Here is a 12,496-nt window from a genome sequence, read left to right as displayed (position 1 = left end):
TACATTTTCATATGCCATAGGTGGCACTTACATAAGACCCTGAGGGAGAAAAGGGAAAATTGGTGCATTGTTTAGATAAGGTATTACATGACTTTCCCCAAATTGTAGACCAAGTTCATCACTAAACCGACATACCTGAATTACATTTAAGAGATCTTTCTTCACAAGATTCTTCCTCACTCTTAGTGGGATCTCATATTTTATTCTATGTATTGGATTTATATCTAAGAATATGTGATACCTTTTTGCCATGGATGACTGATTTTGTCATATTGTACTTCGAATATTACAGATATAAACTTAACTAATAACCAAATAAATGACACCTGATTCTGTCTTTAGGAATTTTTGTGTTTGGTTATATTACTATATCCTATCTGGTAAACCCACTAGCAACCTCTTGGGTTATAACATCAGGGTCCAGAATCACTACTTTTTCTTAAAAAGATAGCTGGATACTGTAAAGTTGATTCCTATTTCAAAGATTTCAAAAGACTGATGAAAATGAAAACTTATTACTTTAAAATGAGGTTATTCAGACCCAGAGAGAGGTAGAGTGACTTGTCCAAGATCAAGTAATGAAATGGTGGCAGAGATGTGACTCAGACACTCCAGTCTAGTGCCCTTTCCTGTTAATTCAAAGCATTAAACAAATCAGAGAAAAAGATAAGAGCTCAGGACCACATAAAAAACTAATGGCTTCCATAATTGTTTCATTTGTGACGAATTCCTTCATGACTGGTAGACCGGGTTCAGTGGAGTTCCTCTCTGACTTGGTCAACCCTACTGCACTCTAAATGTCAATTCCAATGGCCCTGTAAGGTCTTCATCATGACCTGCATAAAATGCTCTATAACTTGAAACAGGCTTTACCATATTTTCTACCTTTGTTACCAACTAATCTTGGGGTTCTATTTTCTCCCTGGACCTCATCTTTTCCCTCAACAATAGGAACAGATTGTATTAAGTAGTTATGGGCACCCTTCCAGTGTAAGCAGTCTATAAATTTTTAGTAAATTTACAAGTAGGGAAAATTTCCACATACTGCAGGCTGCACTGTCTGTGCAAATCCCCAACTGTGATGGAATTTTCCCAAATACATCAATGGAACAACATTTGAGTGGAATTTATATTTGAATCATTCCCCTAGCATGATTGTTGATGGCATCAAAACAAAGTTTGAACTGAGCCTCATATCATTCAGTAGTGTGAAAGTGTTTTCCTAAATCAGCTACCTATTCCATCTCCAGGACAGGTGTAAAGTTTCAAAGGGTTACACTATTTGAAAGAATACCCTCCCCCTTGAAGTTTGGAGACTACTCTGAACTTTAAAATCCACATGGTTAATTGAATCATTGTGTGTTACTGGAGATTTTACTAATAGTAAAATTATGCTTCTGACATATAAAATATGTTTTTTTTTTCTCTATCCATTCAACCTTCTTAAATAAGAAGTCTTCTTATGTAGGATATTTTGAAACCACATCCCATTACACTTCCCTGCCTGGAGAAGAAAGCTAGGGAATCATTCCCAAGCTACAGGGAGAATTTCTGCTGGAAAAAATACACAAAATCTAGGAAGATTGTACTCTTTTAAAGAGGACCATTAAAAAAAAGAAAAAGTAACTATTTTCAGGAAGAACATTCAATGGAAAATTATCCTTTGCCCCCATCTCCCTGTCACATTCTGCAAAAAGTCTAATTCTCAATATCACTATGTTTAGTCGTTTTCTGTTGCTGCTAATCACCTTGAAATTTTAAATCCTCCCTGGGAACAAGAAACCCAGAATGAGTTCATTCCTGCACTAATGGGGCAACCTCAGATTTATTTTCAAGTGGATTTGTTCAGCTGATCACATCTCTCTAAATTGCAACAAAATGATAATTGAAGTTAAAATAACTATTTCCAAGTAAAAATAAAATGGAAATCGCATACCTCGATTTAAAGCTGTCAGGTGGCATGAGTTCCAAAGTATGAGTTGGTCCATATAGGTTTACAACATATAATTTGATGGTTGGGTTCATTTGACCTGCCTTTGAGAAAATGAAGATTGTGATACAAATATATTAAAGCATTAAAATATATTGAGAAAAAAAGAAAATGTGGTGTGATTCCTTTACGTTAGAACAGGGAAAAAGTTTAACTTCTCTGAAGTAGAAATGATTTTAAATTCAACAACCTGATTGCCTTCAATTGTTTTTGCAGATTGCTGTTTCTCAAGCATTTTAGTCAGACAATTAAAGGTGATGGAAAATCATGATGAGTTTATTCATTAGGCAGTGCTACTGTGTTCTTTCCCTAGAATGACACCAGGAGGGCTGGCTTAACAACACAACTAGTGGAACAAGCTGCTACTCACATTATAGGATAAGAAATGCAATGAGAAAAAAGCTTGGCTAATTAAAAAAAAAAAAAAGAAAAAAGAAAAGAAGAAGAAGGAGAAAAAGATTTGCCAATTTGGGTGACACATGCTTAAAATTCCCCAATACCTAACCCACTCCCATTGCATTAAATACTTTTTCTTTTTTAGTTTCAGGGGTGGGATTTAGCGGTTCATCAGTTGCCTATAATACCCAGTGCTCATTACATCAAGTGCTATCCTTAATGTCTATCACCCAATACCTGATCTCCCCCTTCCCCTCTGGTAACCCTCAGTTTGTTCTCTATAGTTAGGAGTCTATCTTATGGTTTGCCTCTCTCCTGTTATTACCTTATTTTTCCTTCCCTTCCCTCAGGTTTCCTTTTAAACTTAAGTGAACACCAGATGGGGTGTAAGTGCCCCTTGGGAGGTGGTGAGCCACAGAGCAGTCGGCCTTCACTAAGTACACAGCAGATGAGTAGAAAGACCCTGATAAGGATAGGAAGAAACTAGTCTAGCGTATTGTATGTTTCTGGCTCATAGTATGTAGTAAAGGCACTACATGAATTATCTTACTCAATATTCTCACTTCCATCCTAAGATATAATTATAACTGTTTTCTAGACGACAATGGAGAAGCTAAGCCAACTGTGCAGGGTGGATACCCAATAACGGAGGAAGCCGGTATTTAAACGCAGGATGCTCTTCCCTGCTGTGCTTTGCTTCAGTTTGTTCCCAGGCAATGGCCTCCGAAGTTTTTCTAAATATACTGTGAACTTGTAGGGGGCACAAAAGGGACCTTTTACCAATCTCTCTCAATCAGTTTGAATGAATGAATAAGAGAATGTCTACATGAATAAATGAGGTGTAGAATCAGTTGACTCCTTGTGGCACAATGTGTTCCTAAACAAAGTACTGATGTGTCACTGTGGCGTGGCTGATGTTTTAGGAGAAGACTTTATGAGAGATGTACAAAGAAAGACAAGGAAATTAAAAGTGGGTTGAATCAGAAGACTGACAAAAATCTAAGGAGATTATAAAAGTGATTTAAAGATGAGAAAGAAAAATCCACGTTCAAGTAATTGGCACTGACAAAAACCCAAAGTTGAACAGGACCAGAAGCAACATAATACATTCCACCAACAGTCCATAATAGCTCCTCAAGGACTGTGTTGTTAGGCTAGTAAATACAGGTAGCACGGAGGGGAAGACGGAAGGATGAATGAGTGGAACCCAGAGGATTTTTAGGGCAGTGAAAAATACTGTGTGATACCATAATGATAGATGCATGTCATTATATATTTGTCCAAACCTACAGGATGTGCAGCACCCATGGTGAACTGTAACGTCAACTACGAACTTCGGGTGATTATGATTCATAGGTTCATCGGTGGTAACAAAAGTACCTCCGTAGTGAGTGGAGCTGATAATGGGGGAGGCTCTGCATGTGTGGGTGCAGGGGGCATAGTGAATTCTCTCCACCTTTCAATTTTGTTGTGAACCTTAAGCAGCTCTAAAAACTAGAGTCTTTTAGCCAACATATTGTACATCATTAGTTTTTGGTGCAGAGAAAAATGACTAGCACATCTGTGGGGATGCATCACACACAAGTCAAAAGTTTTGAGCCAAAGACAGGCGTCGGAAAGTCCTTGGCTACAGAAACACAATGCTAGAAAGAGAGATTATGGAAATAGTTCATATAGTGAAGGGCTTCCTGGAAGATAAGCTATGATCCTGCCTCACAAAGAAGGCTCTCGTGTCAGATTTTATAAAGCTTTTCATTGTTCTAAACCCCTCAAGTGCCTGGGCACACTTGTCTTGGGCAATTTAGCCTTCTACCACACACAGGAGCTCCCTTTCACATTACTCCCATTTCCATGTAATTGCCATGATCCTTCCTGAAAATACTGGCCTTACCCATATTATTCGATCTAACCTTTTCTCTAGTTTGACCGGGTATATTAAAAATTAGAGCTGGGACATAATATTTAGTAGTGCCGTTCAAAGTGTTGATCTTTGACCGGCAGCATCCATCAGCATCGCCTAGAATCTTAGAAACACAAATTCTGGGCCCCACGCAGACAAAAATCAGAATCTCTAGGTGTGGGCCTAGGAGTCTGTATTTTAACAAGACTCTCAGATAAGTATAATTAGTATGTAAATTTGGTAAGACACTGATACATATTTTTTCAGTAATATATATTATTACTAGTCTATGTAGTAATGCATATACATATCCAATAATATATTTGTTATCGTATACATGTACGTACACAATAATATATATTACAGCTCAGTGGTTATAAAAGGTGTTAGTCAGCATCAGAATTACCCAGAGAGTCTCTGGGTGGTGCAGTCAGTTAAGCGTCCTGGAATCGAGCCCTGCATCAGGCTCTGCACTCAGTTAGGGGTCTGGTTGTCCCTCTCCCTCTCATCCTCCCTCCGCTTGCACTCTCTTTCTATCTCTAAAACAAATAAATCTTTTTAAAAAAGAAAAAAAAAAAAGAATTACCCAGAGGACTGGAGGGATTGTTTAAGAAGATTTAACCAGCATTTCTTATGTCATGGGAAATGAAAATCTCATTTCTAACAGTTTCTCAGATGAGGCTGATACTTCTTTAAAAGTACTACATTGTGAGAACTGGTTTAGCTTAATCTGCAAGTCAGAGAAACCTGGGTTTACATTTTGACTGCTAGTTACTGAATATAGACCATGGGCAATATGTCAAAAATCCTCAAGTGTTATTTTACTGGATTATCAAAAATGAGACAATACTTCACTGAGAATATGTCACAAGTCAGAAGTTTTGAGCCAAAGCAGGTTTCCTTTTGTAGCTATAAATATCTCATAATTTTGTTATGTGTACTAAAAGAAGATTATCTATAGAAATGTCTAAAATTTTTTAAAATGTCTTAAATAGTATACAGTAGTGACTTAAAAAGACAGTTATTAAAACACTGACTTTTCTAGTTAGTGAAAAATTCTTCCTATTTTTAAAATTCTTTAATAAGCTCATTAAAAAAAAGAAATTAAATTTTATTTTTTGTCAGTTCTTATCAATGATGAATAATTTTATGACATCGTTTGTCAAAGACATATATGGTTATTACCATATCATCAGGCAGTTTTGGTTTTTTTTTAATGTCTGCAGCTCTGTATGCTTATACCTGAATAGGATCACGGATATCCCTGTTAGTTTTTACATGGAAACAAATTTAAAAGTTGGGTACACATGTGGCCAATTTTAGACAAAAAAATAAACATCAGGCTGTTTCTAAAATTCAGCCATCCAACATTCTATAATCTCAATTAGATTTTTATTTCTCCATGGAGTTTTGAAATTAAGTGCACACTGCAAGTTCATTTGTACCTTTTAATATTTGGATCATTTCAACAGTTTGCAAATTAGAAGAGTTCATCTATTTGCTTTTTACAGTCACATTTGCCAGAAAGACTGCATATCTACAGAATCCTTCCTCTATGATTCTGAAACACAAGCCTCAATAATAATTAACCTTATTTTACTGGCAACTAAATTGTCATTAAACGAGATAATGCTTTAATTAAGAAGATTAACCTGAGGTTACTGAGATAGAACTGTGCATCTCTTTTGTGCTGAATTGCTAATGATAGGGTATTTTATGAGTTCTGAATCATGCTGAATTAAGTAAAATACAAATATATTTGTTTAGTGTAAGTATTTCGTTAGTAAATCTGACCACACTGAGTACTGGCTGCACTCATTTTAATCTAGTTTAATTTGAAGCACAATTTAGTGTGAACTCTATGAATTACTTCAGTGTCTAAAGTACTACTTTTTCTAAGTTTATTACAAAAGTAAGAGCAAATCAAAATAATACAGTTTTTGGTGGAAGAACTAGCAAACCTTTTTTTTTTTTTAAACCAGAGTAGAATATAATAAGACTTTTAAAGTTGAAGTAATATACCCAAAATGATACTGAAACTTATCTGAGAACAAGGATCAAGCCCAGATCTTGTTTTTTTTTTTTTGTTTTTTTGTTTTTTTTGTTTTTTTTTGAGTCCTGTTGTCTTAAGTCTGGGCAGGGATTCCTACTGAAAACCTCCTGAGGACTTAGGATTCTTTCTCTTGGCTTGGCCACAAGAATAGCTATCTTTTCTTTATGCTTAATATTCCTCAAAGATTGTCATTAACACACACTGAGGACTTTTACCCTGTATTACAAATCCCTATCCCTCTCTCTCTCTCTCTCTCTCCCTCTCTCCCTAAGATGTGAGACTATCTAAGAATCCTATGTATATCCCACTACATATATAGATAAGTCATTAGGAGTAAATGGAACAGAGCTCCACATATATCTGTTAGCTTCACAAGAAGATAATTTCAATTCTAGCTATGTCTTCGGAGATACAGGTTAACCTCTGGTAGTTTTACAGAGAGGGACAGAATCAATAAATTGGTTATTTCCCTCTTCTCAAAATAACTGTGACTTTTATAAAAGCACTTAGCCTTTGAGAGAGCTTGGCTTGTCCATTTGTAAATGGAGGCAATTGTGAAGAGGTCCACATAAGGAAAAAAAAAAAGTGAAAAGCCTCTCTGAAAATATGAAGCATATTATTAGCACACGTGATTTATACAATAGCAAACATTATTTTATGCCTAGCTTTACTATTAAGAAACATTAATTAATAAAAGAACTTATTAATAACGACATATCTAGATTTGTCAACCCAGTATCTTCTGCATTAAGTTTTCTCAGACATTTCTGTTTGTCTGTTTGTTTGCCTCAGTGTGTTAGTTATGAGGCCTACGAGTGTCCAAGTTCAAGCACCGTGGCCCCTAACGGAGAAGGCGATTTGAAAACGCACTTATGGAATTTGGCTCTTATGCTGTGAGTCCGAAGATCCCCACTCCTCTTGGGAAATGAATTACAAAATGTTGTTCCTTCCCTGGGGCTGATATTATTCCCTTTGTGCAGTAAACAAACTGAACAGTGGTGTGTGAATAGCTTGCCTATTCACATATGCTTTTCACAATATGCCACTTTGTTTTGCATTTAAACTGTCAGGTGAACTTTCATCATCATAAGTAAATGAAATGATGTGAGAATTGATACATTTGAGAACTCTTTTCGGTCATTTTCTGGGGGGAAAAAAGGTGCAGGTACGCTATACAGGAACAAACCGTCATTCATCAAACATGACTAAATCTATACTAGAGAAGTCTTAAGTCATGTACCTGAAATACGATAAAAATCTCTTGGCGAATATGATTATTTATTTATTTATTTATTTTGGGTAGGTCAAGTTGCCATTTTCTCCTCAAGAACACTGAGTATATGTGCCTACTAATTTATATCCAGAGAAGACCCTAAAAATAATATTTCGATATCATAGAATCAGATTCATTTTGATCTTGTTGTCCTTCTCAGCTATAAGCCTGTCATTTAATACCGCAATCTATGGAAGGAAGGTAGGCTTGGGGGGGGGGGGACAGAATCTCACTGAGGAAATGCTCTTCTTATCCCAAACTCTCTAAATTCAAGGCTGTTTTTCTTCCTCTCTCCCTCCCTTCGTTCCCTTCTTTAAGTACTTGAGTTTGGTGGATGACAGGAAAATAAGAGAAGCCATGCCTACCCCAACCATGTCTTCACTGCAAGTACAGAATACTCTGTGTGATGGGTAATTTATCCAATACCTTGCCCGATTAATGTAACGCACAAGATGAAGGTATAAAATCTATCGTGCTTAGGAAACAAAGTAAAACTCACTAAAGGAATGGCTTAAAAATAGCTTCTAAGGGTGCCTGGGTGGCTCATTTGGTTAAGCATCTGCCTTCAGCTCAGATCATGATCCCAGGGTCCTGGATTTGAGTGTTGCCTCAGGCTCCCTGCTCAACGGGGAGTCTGCTTCTCCCTCTCTCTTTGCCCCTCCCCTCTGCTCATGCTCTCTCTCGCTCTCTCACTTGCTCTCTCTCTCAAATAAATAAATAAAATCTTCAAAAAACATAGCTTCTAAATTGAATTAGCAGCCATCCTTTACCTAATTAAGAGCTGAAATGTGTAAAACAGAGTTTAAAAAGTTTCCTGTAAGACATCTTTCCATGATTAATTTCCATGATAATGAATTCCCTCATTCATGGGCCTTTTTCTCTGTAGTATAAACATGGGGGAAATTTATTTTTTAAAAAAGAGATCTTAAGTTATCAAAAATGCCATACAATAGAAAAAAAAAAGTTACACTCCAGATGTTTTTGCAACCTGCTCCCTACTTGAAAATAGTTTTGCTCAGTGGGCAAGAGTTCCCTATTTGCCTCACTCAATAAAACAATTCCATCTATCTTAGCTACGCCTGGCTATGGCTCTACCCCATCATGTTATAAAGTATGTTCCAGAGTATGCTTTGCCAAAATAATGCTGATGTTAATACTAATACTAATAAATTCTTTATGCTTAGTCTATTCCTTACTGGAGATACTTTATGCTTAGTCAATTTTTTATGGGAGATTTATAATGCACATTGACATACAGTATATTAAGTGCTCTAAGAAAGCATCTGCAAGAAGTTGGATTTTATTTTTAACTAAGAATTTTCAACTTATTTGACCATGGGACTTTTTCTTCCCTTATAACACCTAGAAACAACTAGAATATAACAAATATTCAAATAGTCACACACAGAATGTGCTTTGGAGAAAACTCACTTTCTTTCCAACTGGGAAGGCGAGGGAAAATAGGAATGAGAGAATCAAAGAGAACGAAATGCAGCAAAAGTGGCAATTCCCAAGCCCTGAATCATCTCTACTTCTTCCTACCAGAACACTGTGTATAGGCTACTGCAAGCTCTAAAAGATGAATCCGCCGACCAGGAAGAAAAGCTCCCCCCCCCCTTTTTTTTTTCTGCAAAGACAACTTGTTCATGAACCAAGGATACTATCAATCAAGTCACTGTTGCAGGGAAAGAGAACAAACTAGTACTTCCACGTTACTTACCTTAGGATATGGATACTGCTTTCCTTTGGGATACAACGCTCCAGTAAATCGAGGGATAACCATGTTAGGCACCAACGAATCATTTATCATCAGGAAGGCAAGCCTTTCTCCATCTGGTGACCACCAGTGGGCAATGTGAGAATGCAGAAGTTCCTCTAGAATAAATGAGCGTTATTTGAAACCAACTGTAGAGATGTGGGCTCAGTGACCCACAAACATCTGTCCTTGAAATCTCCATTGCACATATACATTGTTTTTTCTATACAATGTGTTGGATTTTATCAACATGATAGAGAATTCTGTATTTCTGAGTTACCCTTTTAGTCCCAGGACAAGCAGATGCAATGGCAGGAAATAATGAAGCAATGAAGGCAGGATTTCATAGACTGTCAGCAATGTGAACAGAGAAAATGAAAGCACTATTGGAGTAAAAAGAATAAGAACAGTAACTGAAGACTGAAATATGGCATAAAACCGTATTTATGACACCATTCATTCACATTTGCATTCAATCATATTTCCATCATCAAACAAGTTAAATACCCACTAGACTTATGAAACTATTTTAAGCTCTAAAAAAAGAGAATGAGAAATATATTGGATATCTTTCATGCGACCCCAGACCCACTATTCATTTATCTATACCTGCTTTCTGGTCCAGAAAATTAGCGTGGATGAACTACAGCAGAAGGGCCACCATGCCCTCCAGAGCATGGCCTTTATTGTACTATGGCAAGAGATTAGAAGGAGGAGAGTAAAGTCAGAGTATGCATTTTCTTGGCTCTACCCTGAAATGATACTTCAGTCTAGCTGTGTGTTTTAAATGATGTCACTACTCCTGTCAATGCAGTCTCTTCTCTGAAAGTTTCTCCTTTTGTATCTTGTAATGGCTCATCTCTATGGTCACAGGGGTGATTATAGCTTGGTTGCTACTAGTCTAGAGTATAGCTCTGTCCTTCATGGTTTCACTTTGTAAATGTGGTCTCTTTGTAAATAAATCTGCTTCAGATTACTGAATGTGCCAACTTTGTACTGTGACAAATACCATGATGAATACCAGTAAGAGACTCAGAAAAGGGACTTTTAAAATTAGATGTTGATATTAAGTTGGTGATCTATATCTATATCCATATATACCTGTACTATCTTTGATGTAATAATCATCTCTCCAGGAGGGAACTGGAGCATAGATAATCCACAGCAAAAGATGGAATCTTGAGTAATCCGTTGTCACTGGCGATGATATAGAATGAAATGCAGATAGACAGGAAAGGTTTTGGGAGGATAACTGGTTATGGTACTTAATTGCTACAATAGTGGCACCTGTAAAGATTGTAAAATGAAGCTTGCATGGTTCATATGACGCCTCAGGGAGATTCCATAGGGATAAACTGAAATGGAAACCATGCCTGCAGAATCAGGAATACAAAAAAGATCACCTTGGTGTCTTTGAGGGAGTCCCTCTCTTCTGTTGTTGCAGGGAGATAAGGCAGAGGTCCAAGAGAGCATAGTAAAGGTGGCAGAGCCCCACAACTCCAGTCGTTTTTAAAAGCTAAGACAGAGATATTGGAGAAGTCCAGGACAATGGCACATAGGACAAGGATGCTTGGGTGAACGTGTGCAGTATACATATGCTTTCTGGACCAGTCTCATAAATAACACATTTATAGTGGAATGTTGCTATATGTGTCTAATTTTATGGCTGAAGATGTTGAACCTCAACATTCCCACAAGTCTTCTTGCTGACAGAGGCAACCTCTATCCCAGGAAGCTAGGCGTTCTCTGCATTAAGGTAGAGTGGAAGATAAATTCCTATAAAGTTTAAGAGGCTACATCCCCAGAGGGGGATCTCTCTCTCAAATAAATAAATAAAATCTTTATAAAAAAGAAAAAAGAAAGGGCTATGCAGCAGATCAAGGGCATGGTACAACCTTCCCTACGGTCTTTACCTCGTGACCCAGCAGATAAACTGCTAATGTAAAGGTGCATGGTAAACAGAGATGCTGTGTGGAGCTTCTGACACTCATTATATGGCAATCAAAACACAGGCACTACAAGCTTTAGAGGAAGGCCGTTTCCTCCTGTGCTGATAAATATTCTCCTTTTCAAAAGCAGCTCTCTACTGGGCTCTTGCAGAAACGATTAGCCTGACCATGGGATACCAAGTGGCTCTGCAACCCAAACTGCCCATCATGAACTGACTGTCCCCTGATTCACTGACCATAAAACTGAACGCATACAGCAACGTCCCACTATAAAATAGAAGGGGTATATATGGGACTGGACAGAACGCTTAAGTAAAATGTCCGGATTATTGCACCTTCCACTTTACCCTTTCTCCTCCAGCTCATATCAAAACCTCAAGATGTGTTTTCTAATGCAAGTTGGCAGGGGAGAAATAAACACAGGCCTAGGTTATGGGTAGGTTTACATGATGTACTCGAAGCCTCCGGAGTTGGATAGGCTCTGTACCACAGTCTGACTGAGCAGTGGCGTTAAAAGACTAAAGAAAACAAATGCTCCCAGCTGGCAGACTTTTGAACAAGATTTTTAGTTTTCTACTTCTTGTGGAAAGAGAATTGGCTTGAAGCATGGATCTACCCTGACTCATGCACAGTAACTAATGAAAGACCTGATTAGGGTTATGGGAAGAAAATATTAGTGACAAGGAAGTTTAGGTAAAGAGAAGTGCATTGACATATCAGGTAAAAATGTAAAAATATGAAGATATTAGTGTGCTACTTAATATCCGCCAGAACACATCCATAGCAGAGGGGGCTCTCAATAATCAGCTGGACAATATGACTACTGAGCGCGTCAGTCTACTTTGGATCCCACCATTACCTGCCAATGATAGGTGGCTGTCATTAAACTCTTGACACAGCATTATTTGCCAGCAGGACCAGCTGTCTACCTGGTGGCGGGCAGATTACATGGGAAGCATTCCATAAAGAAGGGGTAGCATTTTGTCATTACAGAGATAGACACATACTCTGGTATAGCTATGTCTCTGCTGTTTCAAGTCCTGTCAGCACTGCTATTCATGGATTCACAGAATAGCTTACCCATTACCATAGTAATCCACTCTACATGAAAAAGATGTAGCAAAAAGAGGCGACAGGCTCAGACCATGGCATTCATTGTTTTCTATTAGCTATATGTAC

At 37.6% G+C, this 12,496-nt stretch overlaps 1 protein-coding gene across 2 annotated transcripts in view; it reads right to left on the bottom strand.

Annotated features, from left to right (window-relative positions):
* The window catches only part of DPP10 (dipeptidyl peptidase like 10), a 618,096-nt gene that overhangs the window by 100,722 nt on the left and 504,878 nt on the right, over positions 1-12,496 (bottom strand). For both annotated transcript variants that reach the window (XM_040645663.1, XM_040645668.1), the window contains 2 exons: positions 9,333-9,487; positions 1,937-2,034 (listed from right to left, as the gene is read on the bottom strand). In XM_040645663.1, the coding sequence (XP_040501597.1) occupies positions 1,937-2,034; positions 9,333-9,487 (253 nt within the window). The remainder of the gene's footprint in view (positions 1-1,936; positions 2,035-9,332; positions 9,488-12,496) is intronic.

The sequence above is a fragment of the Ursus maritimus genome, unplaced genomic scaffold, assembly GCF_017311325.1.
Source record: "Ursus maritimus isolate PB19 unplaced genomic scaffold, ASM1731132v1 scaffold_1, whole genome shotgun sequence".
NCBI lineage: Eukaryota > Metazoa > Chordata > Mammalia > Carnivora > Ursidae > Ursus > Ursus maritimus.
Note: the sequence above shows the minus strand (reverse complement) of the source record. Positions and strands in the feature narration are given on the sequence as shown.